The following is a 15,585-nucleotide window of genomic DNA, read 5'->3' as shown; positions in this document are numbered from 1 at the left end:
TCTATTTTATGCAGAAAAACATTGGTTGTGGCCACTTATTTGCAGTGTTGTTGTGTTGGGATTGCAACTACTTGTACCTGTGAGATGTAGCTGCTTATCAGCCTACCTGCATGTGATTAGCTATGGGAGATACCAGTTTTATTACCACTGCATAACCAAGATCTGCATGGCACAAGAGCAATTTCCTCGTAGTAGTACCAGCATTTACATCTGTCTGAGCATTATGTATTTTGTGTAGCAGAACTATCCACTGTGAGGGCACCATATAGGCAATGTTTACAGTCTAAGAAATTAAAGAGACACATATATAAATGTTAATGTATAGGTTTACTTTTCCCAACAGCTTGAAAGTAAAGGGGAAACCATCAGTCCTAACCAGCAGCTGGATGGTACAATAACCATTGACAACACTGTGGGAAATGACACTTTCTTTGTAGTGATATGGAGTGTAAGCCCATATCCACCAGGAATTCTTCTGACAGATCCCAAAGGAAAAAAGTACAGTCAAACAAACTTCGTAGTTGATAAGAACAGTCCGCAAATAGCTCGACTCAAGATTGATGGAACTGCAGAGGTAAAAACTGAGCTTTCTTTATATGTTTAACCTTTCAGACGCTAAGAATTGACCTGTTCTTTTTAGGAGAGCGAATGGCTAGAACTGCATGATAGACTGTGGAAGTAGGGAGGAATCATTTACTAACAGAAGTTCTATATGTAGCTTTCATATACATATAGAACATCTATATGTATTGGCCCTTTCTCCTATTCTCAACCCAAATTAGCAATGTGACGCCGTGAATGCAACTACTCTAGACTTAATTAATCCTTGTTCCTGCATAGGATCTTTCAAGTCAGTAACTGTAGGGTTAGACTCACTTCTTGGGAACTGGATTAAGTAGCTACAGAATAAGGCAAAAAGTCTCTGAAGTAATACCTTACCAGTATCTGGTAAGTGGCTGCAAGACCCAGGATGAAAGGTCACAAAGTGAAGTAGCTGCAGGACCAAGATGGATGTTCATGGAGCAAGGTATGTGTCTGCAGAATCAAGCTAGATGCCTATAGGGTTATGTTGTTGTTCAGTCATGTCCAACTCTTCATGACCCCATGGACCAGAGTACACCAGGCCTTCCTGTCCTGCGCTCTCTCCCGGAGCGAGCTCAAGTCCATATTCATTGCATCAGTGGGTTATACAAGTAAGTATTAACAGGATCAGGAGAAAGGTCCATGGTTCAGGTAATAGCGTGGGGCTAGGGTGAACATCTATAGAACAATAAAGGTAAGTAGCAACGGGATCAGAAAAAATGCCTCTAGTAGTTGTAGAGACAAGACATGTGTTATGGAGCTTGCTGTGGAATTGAGCAAATCTTTTCTTGTCCACTTGCTTTTGTTTGTTTCTAACTGCTGCTGACTGCACTGGAAGGTCTCTCCTGTGTTTCCTAGCAGGTGCTCCTATGCTTCAGCTCTTTGACCTTTTAAGGAGCCAGCTGTCTTTCCCCCCTTCCAACTACCCCCTTTTGTACCTTCTGTTCTTTGTTCCCTCTCAGTTGCTTTTTCCAGCCATTCCTCCTGTACCTCTTTGCCCCAGCTCTGTTTTTCTTCTGTCTACTCCGAGCTTCCATCCTTCAGGCTTTTATCCTGTGCTTCTGCCTCCTCCTTCTCCCTCAGAGCCTTTGAGCCATTTAAAGAGCCCCTGCCCTGATAACCTTTCCTTCTTTTTAACCAGCCCTAACTGTGGCTGGTTACTCTTGCTGGGCAACTAGGAGCATCTGAGGGATTGTACAGTGCCTCACCCACCCACCATGATTTCTCCTCCACTTTGATTTGCAGGCAGGAGATTGGACTTATTCAATTCTCAATACACACTCGGCAGCTCAAGTCCTGTCAATAACGGTCACCACCAGAGCAGCATCTGCCACTGTGCCTCCAGTGACTGTGAAGACCTATATGAATGCAGACAGCAATACCTATCCTAGACCAATTGTCATTTATGCAGAAGTCAGCCAAGGATTTTTGCCCATTATTGGCGCAAATGTCACAGCCACAATTGAATCTATGTCTGGAAAATCTATAGAGATAGAGCTTCTTGATGATGGCTCAGGTATGTTTATTTTGAAGTATTTATGGTATTATGCTGCTTAAAACTTGTCCGTGTGCATACATCTCAAAAGTTATTAACAAGATCTTTTGTAACCTGAGATGCTGGGGATGGGTCCTTCTACCTCTGAGCTACAAACCCCGCCCCGCCCCCCTCACACACACACTTTTAAGCTAATTGCATTTTCACAACTCTGTTACTGGTATGGGGAATAATCTGGGCAGGGTCTGTGTGAAACCCTTTATAGTCCTACTGTCTCTTCCACTCGCTGTATCTTGTGGCTTCCTGCCTTTGAGAGACATTGGGCAGAACAGCTGAGGGCCAAATGACACATTTTGTTAGTCATGTGTTTTGCCCTTGAGTGCAAGATTTTTCTTTCATAAATAGCCAGCATGAGGGCCCACCCAAATGGATCAATACTGTGATATGGGGAAAGGGGACTTTGCCTGCAGCTATGATCCCAATATGAATTAGGGCTCCAACACCTGCTTCTTGCTTTTGAGCGGGGGAGCTGCTATTGGAGAGAATAGCAGGTATGTTCTCTGCCCGCCCGCCCCAGTACAGACCAGGACCAAAGCAGGGGAAATAGGTGAATGTGCCCTTTGCACATACTATGGTCCTGATCCTGCTCAGCTCCCACCCCCATCCTGGCTCTTTGTGAAAGAACAATCCGGCACTCAAGGGCAAAACATATGACTATTCCACCATGTAGGTTGGCACTAAGAGATGTCTCCTCTCCCAAGCCTGCTCCCCAGGATACAAGTAGCCAATGCCTACAACAAATTTATTTATTTATTTTATTAAATTTATTAATCGCCCATCTGGCTGGTCACCCAGCCACTCTGGGCGATGTACAACAAAAGAACAGTTTAAAACAATAAAATACTACATTAAAAAGATATTTCAAAAAATACCCTAACCCACCCCAAATGCCTGCCTGAACAACCATGTTTTGAATGCATGGCAGAAGCTCATTAAAGAGGGGGCATGGCAGAGTTCCCTAGGGAGGGAGTTCCACAGAGTGGAGCCATCACAGAGAAGGCCCTCTCCGTCATCCTCACCAGCCTATCTGTCCTAGCTGATGGGACAGAAAGAAGGCCATCCGAGGCTGATCTTGTTGAGCGGCCTGTCTGGTGTTGCTGGAGGCGCTCTTTGAGGTAGGCTGGGCTGGAACCATATAGGGTTTAAAGGTCAAAACCAACACCTTGAATTTGGCCCGGAAAACAACTGGTAACCAGTGCAGCTCCTTCAGCACCGGAGTGATGTGATCTCGCCGGTGGCTGCCTTTAATCAGGCGAGCCGCCACGTTCTGTACCAGCTGCAGCTTCCGAACTGTCTTCAAGGGTAACCCCACGTAGAGCGCATTGCAGTAGTTTAGATGAGAGGAGACCAGGGCATGTACTACCGATGGGAGCAGATGGTCGGGAAGGAAGGGGCGCAGCCGCCGTATCAGATGGCGTTGGCACAGCACTGTGGAGCATCAGGAGCATTTGACTTGTTTCTTTATTTAGATACTGTACAGTATACACCTAAATCTGCCTAAAGCTCTTTGATTATCTATTATCAGAGATTTAGGCAGACCGCTATGTAAGCATTAACTGTAGTATAGGCATTTTCAGAGCCCTCTCCTTGCCATACCCTCTCCCTCAACCACTCTGGCCTTTAAAGCAGGAGTTGGACATGTCTATGTTAGCAAAAGCTTACACCTTGAGGTAGGTACCGCATATGACTTGCCTACCAAAGTTGTTTCAGGCATGCATAGTGCAAAGAACCAAGACAAAAAACAAATGAACAAAAAACACCAAACTCCACTTCTTCTTACTACAATCTTACTACAGTATAGCTGGGGTATGCAACACTGCGCCCACTGGCAGCAGTGTGCCCTCACCTCTTTTACCACCCACCAAGGCACCTGATTTTATTTTTTTTTTAAACTTTTTTTAAAAACCTGCCCCTGAGTGGATGGAATCACTTCAAAGCAGAGCTCTGGCCTCCAGCTGCCACCATCTTCATTTCCCCACAGTGCCCCTGGGCACCACATGGCCCCAGACGGCATTCCTAGGAAATGAAGATGTGGGGTGGCTTCAAGCTGACAGCAGCTCACCCAGCTACCAAAAGGAAAGGAAAAAAGAAAAAGGCAAAGGAAACTCTATTGCCAGGTAAGCTTGTTGGGGGTCAAGTATTCAGTGGTGAAGGGCTTAGGGAAGCCAACGGGGGGGGGGGGGCTAGGGAAGGTAGGAGATGGGTTGGGGAAGTCATGAGAGGAGCAAGAGAGTGCTGCCAGAGAAAGTGTACTCATGTCCACATTTGCACACACACATACAGAAAGCAATGCACACAGAAAGTGGGGGGCACTCCCAACATTTTGTGGTTGGCCACTCCCCCACAAGGCCGCCATTTTTTGGTGGCACCCAGGACACTTCTTCAAAATGCCAAATGTGCCCATAGGTGTGGATCACTCTTGAGTGTGTGGGTTGTTTGCAGGTGGAAGTTACTTCTGCTTAAGAATTCTCTGCTTTGGATTCACCAACTGATCAGGGCTAGAACAGGGGTAGACAGAAGGTAGAATCCAGAAGTTTTGGACGTCAACTCCCAGAAGTCTTTGCACCATGCCCAATGGTCAAGAATCCTGGGAATTGAAACACAAAACATCTGGAAATCTACTTTCTGCCCACCCCTGGGCTAGCCACCTGTTGCTGTGGCTCAGCAATGAATATGGACTTGAGCACACTCCGGGAGAGAGCGCAGGACAGGAAGGCCTGGCGTGCTATGGTCCATGGGGTCACGAAGAGTCGGACACGACTGAACAACAAAGAAGGGACTGTTGTCCATGAAATGGCATAAATACACAACTCCTTAATATAGTACATATCTGTGTATTATATGTATTTGACTTTCCTTGTGGATTGTCTCTCATGTTTTCATAAACTAGAGCCATTTCTTGTTCTCACTTCCACCATATATGAGTTTGAATTCTGTTGGTACCATCATTTTATATCAGACCACACTTCTGGGCTGCCATTCTCTGCCTTGAGTTCCTTCCTGTCATGTACAGCAGTATCTGTGAAATGTAGGAAAGTATGGTGACCCACTAATCTGAAGCCCACTAGGTCTGAATGGCTGCCCACTAGGGCTAGATAAACTTCCTGTTTTGCTGGCCTGCCTAGGGATGCAGAAAGCATGCGGCAGGCTACAACATATGCTAGTGCCCTTTGTCTGCTTTCGTGGGTCACAGGTTGTGCAGGTCGGGGTTGCAAACTCATTAACACATAAGTCTGTTATGTTTCCATATTACAACGTTCAGAATCCGGCATTCATTTATTTCCACAGAGCGGATATTATGACAGGAACATCCCCTACATAGTTTATGTGTTTTTTTTAATGACTAGCATAAAGATGTTTGCTTGAGATGTTAATTTTGAATATTTATGTGCTAAGGTGCTGATATTCTGAGGAATGATGGAATCTACTCAAGGTATTACATATCTTTTGAAGAAAATGGTAGACACAACATAAAAGTGCGGGTCAAAGGAAAAGATGAAACTGTCAGACGAGTCCGCAGACAGAATCAAGCCCTCTACGTACCAGGTTATATAGAAGATGGTAAGGATTCACTGTAAAATAGCATTATTTTCTAGGAAAGAAGTGGAAGGATGGGGCTAAAGTAGAATGGAGATCAACAATGGAGATAAGAATTCTGAACATGAATAACAGGTGTCATTAGGGAAACACAGGTTTCTCCCCGCCGTTCTCTTTCCCAACTTTGTCTTTGTGTAGGTCTTGATTTAACAAGGAGGTTGATGTCTCATACACACTCACTCACGTGCACACGATGTGTACTTTCTCTCCTACAATATTCTGAACAGATGTGTGCTTGTCTACTTAGTGGGTTAAACTGAATGCGTTGGGCATCAATGAAGCATCTCCCCTATTCTTATGAAGATTTTAAAGTTTACTCTGGCATCCTTCTTTTGGCTATTGTTAGGCCTGTTAGAGTGCAATCCAATAGAACTGACGCTTGATAGATGGAAGCCTCTGATTTTGGAGCTCTCTGTCTATTCTAAGCCATGCTAGAGAGGATGGGAGGAATGGCAGAGGTTTATTAGCCTCCTATTCCTCCTTAAACACATTTTGAGATAGATGGGCTCAAAGGCCCAGCTACCTCTCCTACCTCACTGGAGGCTGGGGCTGGGAATGGAGAGGTTTGTGGATCCATCTCCTCTTCCCTCTCCTTCCCTCCCCCCAGTCCACCCCCTTTCCACTCAACCCATTCTCTTCCAGGGTTGCAACAGCCAGGGCTGGTGTCACAGTAGCCACGGTCAGGCACCTGACGAATGTCCACACCCCAGCAGGGGCCCACTGACAAGAGCCTCCTGGAGTTGCTCCTCCTCTTCACCATTGCAACCTGCCTGTTCTCCAGCCCCTTGCTCTGGCCCAGACAATGGCGGTGGTGAAAAGGAGGAGCAGTAGATGTCACACTGCCTACTTGCGCACTGGCTCTCTGCCTGTCAAGCAAACGACTGGTGGCAATGATGAGAGAGAGGATGGAAGCAATAGCAGCTTGTGATAAAGGTGGTGAAAAGTTAGGGACACTGAAGCAGCAGGGGGACATTAAGGTGGTCTTGCCCCAAAGCCCTGAAAACCTGAAACTGGCACTGGCAACAGCAGCCACAGAAGAGGGGCCACCACAGAGCTTTCCACAGTGCCTGGGAGAGGAGGGGGAGGGGGAAGATGTGCCATCGGATCTCCTCCTCTGCAGTCATAGCATCACCTATGGCTGTGGAGGATGGAATCTGTAGTGTCATATGGTTCTCCATATGCCACTTAGGAGCCATAAGGTTGCAGTCTTTTCTTCCTTGTTCTCTTATACATCCATTTGCCAGTCCAAAGTCTAGATAGTTGTTTGGCATAATTACACTAGGGAACAATGTATGATACAGGGTATTTTAAAAGTTTTGTGTTATCTGTAGTGCTGATTGGGTGGGAAAGAGCCATGTGATTAGCCTGCCCACATAGTTGTAGCATGCATACAAACACAGACACGCAGGGGGAAGTGGACCAAGGTGTCTCTGTGCGCATCTCTACAGCAGCCTAAAATCCTGCATTTAAAACAGGTCTTTCTGCTTCCATTTTAAATGCAGGATCACGACGACTCCCTTTTTCATCCGCTTCCTTTCCCCTCTCCCCTTTCCTCCTCCTTCTCCCTGTATCAGAGTCTTCCATTATCTTTCATTGATCTCTTTCTTCTTTTTGCCGCTTTTCCTCTTTTCACAGACGGATCTCAAGCGGAACACAATGGGGTAATTTGATAGCTCATTATCTGTAATCTATTTAAAAATGGAACAAAGGGCATTTAGTGCAGGAGATGCCTTGGAGGGTCCCCATGTCATGTAAAGAGCCCACAAATTTCCGTGAGGGAGCAATCTCAATCGCAGGATAAAAGCTCCATGTGAAGAAAGCCCAAGTATGAGTGAAGGGGGTTTGGTTTCTCCATGGTGAGAAGCTGCTGCAGTACAGAGTGGTGATTTTAATGACCAGGAGAAGAAAATAAACATGAAGAATCTAAGTATCATCACTTATTTATGTTATGTTATTTATCCTGAGCCTGCTGCTATACTTGGCAACATGCATAAAGTAAAAAAGCATGGCCCTTCTGCCAGCAGGGTTAAACCCTCATAAGAAAAACATACAAGAACGAAAGGGAAACTGGGCAGGAAGGGCAGTAAAACAGTAAATGCTGATAAGGAACAGTTAAAATGGAAATTCAACAGAAAAAAGATAAGTTTCAAATAAGTTTTTAAACATAGCTTGAGAGGAATTCAATTGTATTAATTAAGGTAGGGCATTCCAGGTATATGGAGTACCACTGTAAAAAGAGCAGCAAAGTCAAAAGAAAAAGGTATGTAGAAAATGTGGTTTGCATAAAAGATTAGTGTCTGATAAATGAAGATACCAAGCTGGTGAATGAAGAATGAACAAAGGTGCTGAAATCCAGTGGTGCAGCAGTGAAAAACTCAGCAGTTTAGTGCCTAAATTTGCTGCCTCTCTAGCAAACCGCTGGAGAGGCTCAAAAGGCCACATTTAGCCTGAGAACAAGTTAAATCTGGCAGTTCTGAGTCTCCAGTTTGAGTTTCCATAGCGGTTTGCTACTAGATTTCAGAGAAAAATTGCTGGAGGTTTTGCTGCTGCACTGCTGAATGTCAGCAGCATGTGGACAGCAGCAGGGGTGGCAGGCGTCACACTCAAGAACTTGGGGGACTGCATGCCCACCCCTGCCATGAAACAAATGAGGAAGCTGCAATTAAATATATAGAGAAAAAAGGGAGAGATCTACTGCAGTTTAATAAAGAAAACACTTATGGTTTGGTATATGTCTTACCTTCACTTCATGAAGATAGCACAAAAGGAAATAGATCAAATAGTCCAGCAGGACAATGAGAAAGCTTGGAGGTTTGTAGTCCCATGCTATGACATGTCTTTTGTTAAAACTGTTTTTCATAGGTGAAATAAAAATGAATCCACCAAGACCTAAGCCTAGTGAGGATGACATCACAGCCAACCTAGGAAAATTCAGCAGAACTGCATCAGGAGGTGCTTTTGTAATGGCAGGAGTTCCTGCCGGGAATCGCCAGGATGCCTTTCCACCCTGTAAAATCACTGACCTTGAGGTAGAACATAAGGATGATGAATTCCTTTTGTCGTGGACAGCTCCTGGGAATGACTACGATATAGGAAAAGGTAAGTGTGAAATTCTGTGCTCAACAGAGGACTTTTATTGGTTGATTGGTGAAATATGTTGACTCTCCTGAATAAAAGGGTGGAGAAGCGAATCACCAGCTTTATTTACCCCAGCATTCTCTCCTCATACCATCCTACAGTAGTATTAAACTGTTGCTGTGGAAAGAAGGTTTCTACCACCATGTTAGTCCACCATTCCCAGTTTTACTGTAGATTGTGTAACTGCAGAGTGAGTTGGGCATGTTCTGGGATATGGTAAACTGTGCTTCATCCTACAGCTAAATTAGGAAATCTTATTGTTTGTGAATTTTTTTGGTGGCAGTGTGCTCTGTTTAGACAGCTAGTTTATACAGTGCCAGCCTCCAGAATGTATAAGTAGGAGACAATATCTCAGCCAGAAACATATACATAAAAATTCGACATATGTAAACATCTTTGCCTGTGTGACTTCCAAGTGCACACCGGACTGGAGACATGTCATCCATGATGGAGTCAAATCTAGAATCTTCTGGGAGGTAATTTACTAGAAACTTCCAGATTAATAGGTGGAATCAAGATAAAAGATATATAAGAAAGACACAAGGAGAGGTATACTGTATACTCATACAGTAAGTCAGAAAGAAAGGGTAAGTCAGAAGGAACCCTTCAGAACACAGCAGAAAATGTGCTACTTGCTAGTCACTTCAAAAATCACAAACCAAGAACATGGCTTAAAGAACAAACTTACCTGTTACTTAAGGGGAATGGGGCCGGCTCTAAATTTTGACACTTGGGGATCATATATAGTTGCAGGGAGAAAGGCACTTATCCATCTTTTATGTCCTTCATTTCTTATGAGAAATGAAGCATGATTTTCTTGCTTACTTTTCTTGTCATTTATGGAATACCCAGATAGACATGAAACTTTCATTTCTTTTAAAAGAAAAATTCAGTCTTCTGGGGTTTTTTAATTTTTCATTTTGGGGAGTTTCTGGAATCTTCAGTGTGCTTGCTTCACAATGCTGATTAAAGGAAGCGGGAAGGGAGGAAAAATGCTTCTTTGCTGTAATTGTTTTAACCCAGGGACTTCTAGGCATGGTATCTGTGCCCAAAAGTATAACTAGAACAAGAATACTAGGAGAGTCACCTGGAGGTAGTGGAGACTTCAGATTCTTGCAGTGAGGAGGGTAAATGTCCAGGAGCATTTAACCAAAATTGCCTTTGCTGATGGCAGCAGGAGTGCCACTCTTTTGTTAATAGTGAAGAAAATGAACAGGGGTGGGCGGGGAATGAAAGCCCTACTTGTTGACATCTAGCCACTTGAAATTTCAATCCGTCTGGAACGCCCTTCCCCAAATAAAAATGGGTGTGTACAATGTGTTTTACCATTCAGGCCATGCTTCTACTTTGCATGGAATAACTAATCCAAAGAAGCCTAGACAGCACACCATGTGAATTGAAAGTGTGCCCTGGAAAGTGCACCAATGTCCTCTGTGACATGCAAAGGTTTCATGATGGATGTGCATTCCAAACGAATATTGAAAGGGTTCCCAGAGGACAGGAAGCTTGAAAGCCACCAAAAAGGATATTTGTCATCAAGGGCCAGCCATACTGTTAGCCAAAGAGAGATGGACACCTCAGACAGCAGGTGGTGGTGGTGAGCTGTGGCAAGGCGTTGGAGGACAGAGCTGTTTATGCCACATGGCCTGGCTAAGCTAACCTGCTGACCTCAGGACTCAGGTGCTGTTCTGTTGTCAGTGTTGGTGTAAAATTCAGCTGCCAGTCTGGTACTTGGAATAGGGCTTCAGCTCAATGAGCAGAATGCTGGCCCTACTGTTACTGTTAGTTTTGAACGGTGACTGAACATCTGTACTCCACTGCATATGTGTTGTCTTCTCTTCATTTCACAGCGGAAAGGTATGAAATAAAAATGAGTGAAACTCCCTTGCAATTAAGAGATAGTACCTTCCATAGTTGCCTTTCTGTGAACACTTCTGGTCTGACAACTGAACCTGCTGGGGTGAAACAATCCTTTCAGTATAAGCCAGAAAATGTCACCAAAGAAAAAGGCCCCACAATCTACTTTGCAATGCGTGCCATCGATGACAGCGACAATGTTGGAGAAGTATCTAATATAGCAAGAGCAGTTGTGCTTGTTTTTAATAATGGAAACAATAACAGTGTCTTAAATGGTGTTACCATAATTCTACTCACCATATGTGCTGCTGTAATTCTGCTATCGTAAATGCAACTGTGTTTTAACATATGCTGCATGGTTACAAACCTATCCCTTGTGTTCTTAGGATTTAAGTTCTGTGTTTCAGAGTTTTGAGCATGGGAGGAGGGGGAGCAGGGATGAGCATAATAGTACCATACTCTTGCCTTTCTTGTCAGCTGCAGAGGAGAGCCTCCTCCATCTGTAGAGGTTCTCCCTGTGATTTTGAGAACTCTGGGAGCCCCCACAGAAAGAGGGAGCTCTCCTCTGCAGACATTTGCCCTGCGCATGTGAAGGCTGATGAGAACGGCAGTGGAGGGGGCAGAGCTAACACCCTTGCCCTTGCTCCTTGTGTGCAGAGCTTACTTGTGAGGAGAATGACTGGGTAGGGTTTCTATCCCATTTTTACACATTTGTCTTTGTTTCTCAGATAAGAAAGGCTAAATAATCAAACAGTGTGAAGGTTTGCCTGAAATTCTATGCAACTGCTCTATGCCCATGTATTATAGTATATCAGAATAACCTGTACTCTCAATTTATCCATAATGGGATAATTATGGGTCTTGGTCAGGGGTCCCCACCGTTTTTTGGTTGGTGAGCACTTTCTAAATTTTGAGACAGTGTTATGTTGTGGGTGCTTTCATGAAATGGCTACCATTGGAGCCTTGTCCATTCATAACATGGCTGCCATGGTGGGCAAGGCACATCACAGGACCCTCATTTCCCAGAAATCAAAATGGTGAGAGTAAAAGAAAAGTAACTTGCAAAAGAAACTAAGTACAAGGCAGAGGTTTTGAGCTCCAAAGCACAAAACTACTTTTGAACCCAAGTAAAGATGGCACTGAGGGAAGCACTTTGCTTTGCAGTATGCCAGCCTCTCAGTTAAAAACAACAACAACACCTTAAATGAAATAAAAATCAGGAGGAGCAGGGACCCTGGCAGGCATCATAGAGCTCCACCCAATCAATGAACCCATGTCTAGGTGCTCAGGTCATCATGGAAAAAATTGTTTCCCAAAGGTACTGGGGAGTGAGCATCCAGACATTTCTTTTCTCATTTGGTGGTTCTCTGGATCAAACTAAGGGTGACAGCATAAAACCCATATGTTTAAACCTGGGTCTGCCATAATCACATATAAAGTGAAGAGTGGGATCCAATTTTTAGCACAAAATGAGTGTGTGGGTAAGGGTGTTATACCCTTCTGCAAACTGTCCACCCAGGCACTTTTGTTCTTTGCCCAGCTACAATCTTGAGGGAACTCAGCTGGGAGCAAACATTTCAAGGAGAGATTACAGGGGGAGACCTGGAATTAAACGTAAACATAAAGTTCTGACACGGACACATCCAGTTTGTCCCTTAGTGCTAAATCTCAGGAAGACTTTCGAAGATCCACCTGGCAGTGCCTCCTTCGACAATAGAGATCATTTACATCAGTTATGTTCCTAGGCTTTACAAGTGGTGGATACTTTTAAAGAAGAGGGGGTCTAAAGTAAGAGGGAATTTTTGGTTCCCTTTGTAGAGTCTGTATGTTTAGTTCTTACAGATTTTAAAGCTGCATAAATGAAACTAATCCCAAATCTTTTTGGATTCTTGTGTTTATTTATTAGAAGTGTAGCCCTTTTGGAAAACTATGGAAAAGTATGCTGACTATGTTTTGTTTAGTCAACTCCCATTAGTGGTGGATAAAACAGACATATGAACATTTGCCATGTTATGATGCATATGGATGGATGGTACACACAATTTCTTCCCTAGGAGTGATGTCTGTGTAGGAAATTACCACATGCAATTATCACTTGCACTATAGCTCAGTCTGCTTAAGTTACATAAACTCTAATCATTCTCTTGGAGGCATCCATGCCAGTGTAAACTCTGCACTATCCTATCCAAGGTTCATTGTGTCAATAATACATACAAGCTATTAACTCTACTATGACTTATTCATTCTATAATAGCAGTAATATCAAGCCTCTTATATCAAAGTTCGTTCCTTAAAAATACATTTCAAATATGTTTTTAAAGCAAAAGGTGGATAAATATGGGATCCCACAAATGTTTGGGTATGGGTGAGAGGTGAGTTGTCTTTATGCTTCAGAACTGTTAAGGTTACTACTAGTGAAGACACCAACATTTTAAAATTAATAGGCCTGGCGTAATAATTTTCCCAGCTTGTGATTCTCAGAGGGCTTCCAAGGACAGCCCTCTCCCCTGAAATTCTTCTTCTTTCTCTGAAAGTAAGTTGAGATTATTTCAATTTTATGTGCTGATTTTATTTATTTATTTGAAATGTTTTAATGTTGTATTTGTATAAGCCCTCACAAGGTGAGTTACACAACAGAATTGCAATAGATAAAAACATATTATAAAATACAAAATCAGTATAATCACCACAAAACCATACTATCTAAAAACAACCAATAAAGCAAGCCCCATCAATGTAAAAATATAGTTTACCTTTTTTTTTTTTAGAAATTAATAAGTAAAAGCAGATGTAAAGAGACAGGTCTTTAAAACAAATTTAAAACACAGCAGAAGGGAGCTAATTTGGTGGGGAGTTCCACAGTGATGGGGCCGGTACTGAAAAGGCCCTATCTCTTATACCCACCAGCCTGATGGACTTGCTAGCAGGCCAGAGAGCAGGGCTTGAATGGTTGATCTTAATGGGTGGGCAGGGCCTTTGTCAAGAGGGAGAGGAGGCTGGCCTTGGGATGAGGCTGTCAGGTCAGATGCAGAAGCTCTGCAGGTTGTATCTGGCCCATAGGCTGGAGGTTCCCCATGCTTGTTTATGAGAACAATGGGACATTTTAGATGAGGTTAGGAGAAGTGATAAGTGGATGTGGAATAACTAGGCACTAAAAGAAATGGAAGTCCCGCTTGGCCTATTCGAGCTAATTGTCCAGCTTACTAATGAGTGACAGCACCAAATTTGCAATTACAGCCAACCCAAACTAAACAAAAATCTCACTGGAGAGCCAGGATGGTGTTGTGGTTGAAGTGTCGGACAGGAGCTCAGGAGATGGGGGTTCAGTTAGCGACTCTGGGCTAATTGCTGACTCTCAGCCTAACCTGGGTTGCTGTGAGGATAGAATGGAGAGGAGGAGGACCATGTAAGCCACTTCGGGTTCCTTGCAAGAGGAAAAAAGGCGGGATATAAATGTAATATATAAAATAAATTTTAAAAAGACAAACGGAAGGGGATGGGGGAATCCAGAGAAGATAAATTCTCCCATCATAATTGGAGAGAATTCTTGATTAGGAGCTTTTGCCATGTACTTTTTCAGCATGGTTAATAAGAATGAGCAAGACTGGGTCAGGCTAGAGTGTCAGGGAGTAAACCCTCAAACATCACCATCTATATGAAGCTAGGTTACCTCATCAGAGGCTAGTATCTGCCCACACTGAGTGTCTCCCCATCAAAGCTGAAACAGAAACCAACACCTCTCATGGGTAGTCTTATGATTCCCAGCCTGCTGTCAAAACCCCAGTGACAGGACTTGTTCTATCAAAAACCCTTATGAGGACTTTTCTTGTGGGGGGTCTCCTTGGAAGCAGAAATTCTCATCTCCAGCTGAGATATTTCACTGTCTTATTTTCCTCGTAAAGTCACTTCCTCCTGCTTCAGAATCCAGCTTCTCGTCCCCAGTCCTCCTCCCATATATCCAGAGTCAAATGATCCCATCACCTTCTAGTGGACCTTTCCCTCTCTGACTTCTCCCCTGCCATGTTTTTCCACCCTCATCTGTCCTACTGGGGGTTCTCACATTGCATGTTCCAGACATTGCCCCTGGTCTGTGCAGTGTCTGGCCAACCCCTCAGTGCTGTTAGAGGTTCACCACCTCTTGGGAACAAGGTTTCCTCACAGAATTGTCAGCCCAGCTCTTGTACTAAAAATCCTGTGCTAAGCAAGAATTCGAAGGGAACCTGTTCCTGAGTCCTACGTTTGTGGGGAAGCAGAAGACTGCTGAGGGAAAGACATTTTGCAAATGCTCAAAGATATTTTCCCATTTTCCAAGATCAGCAGTAAGACCCTTGATTTAGATGTTAATTTTTAATATTTATATGCTAAGGTGCTGATATTATGAAGCATGATGGAATCTACTTAAGGTATTTCAGTTCTTTTGACTGACCTGTAGATACAAAATTAAAGTGTGTGTCAAAGCAAATAACAGAACTTGAAGCAGAGCTAAATGGTGATATATTCCTTTTATCATGGTCAGCTCCTGGAAATGACTATGATATGGGGAAAGGTAAGTGTGAAGTTCTGCATAATTCTGTAGTATAATTATTCAAAATTATACTAGATGTAACCTTATTTGTTGATCAAAGACATATGTTGTCTTTTCTGCATAAAATGGGGAGAAGTCAAATGCCAATTTTGTTTATGCTATTATTCTCTCTGTAAGATCTCAACGTAGATTTACGCTATTTAGGTGGACGGACTGTACAATTGCAGGGAGTACTGGGATGTTTCAGCGCATACTTTCATGGAAAGTCAGCGCCCAACAAGCCTGGCTGGCATGAGAGCAAGAATTATAACATGTCCTGCAACACACAGAG

General features: G+C 43.5%; 1 protein-coding gene across 1 annotated transcript in view; it reads left to right on the top strand.

Annotated features, from left to right (window-relative positions):
- The window catches only part of LOC146347970 (calcium-activated chloride channel regulator 1-like), a 43,175-nt gene extending 30,219 nt beyond the window's left edge, over nt 1-12,956 (top strand). Inside the window, exons 10-14 of the mRNA XM_084852028.1 lie at nt 344-574; nt 1,828-2,098; nt 5,534-5,698; nt 8,597-8,833; nt 10,723-12,956. Of these exons, the coding sequence (XP_084708154.1) occupies nt 344-574; nt 1,828-2,098; nt 5,534-5,698; nt 8,597-8,833; nt 10,723-11,057 (1,239 nt within the window). The 3' untranslated portion in view covers nt 11,058-12,956. The remainder of the gene's footprint in view (nt 1-343; nt 575-1,827; nt 2,099-5,533; nt 5,699-8,596; nt 8,834-10,722) is intronic.
- Nucleotides 12,957-15,585: the final 2,629 nt, after the last annotated feature.

Source organism: Heloderma suspectum, chromosome 4 (assembly GCF_057233095.1).
Source record: "Heloderma suspectum isolate Gila_16-S chromosome 4, 16-S_ref, whole genome shotgun sequence".
NCBI classification, from domain to species: domain Eukaryota; kingdom Metazoa; phylum Chordata; class Lepidosauria; order Squamata; family Helodermatidae; genus Heloderma; species Heloderma suspectum.
The sequence above is the reverse complement of the archived record's forward strand: the minus strand, read 5'-3'. Positions and strand labels throughout refer to the sequence as shown.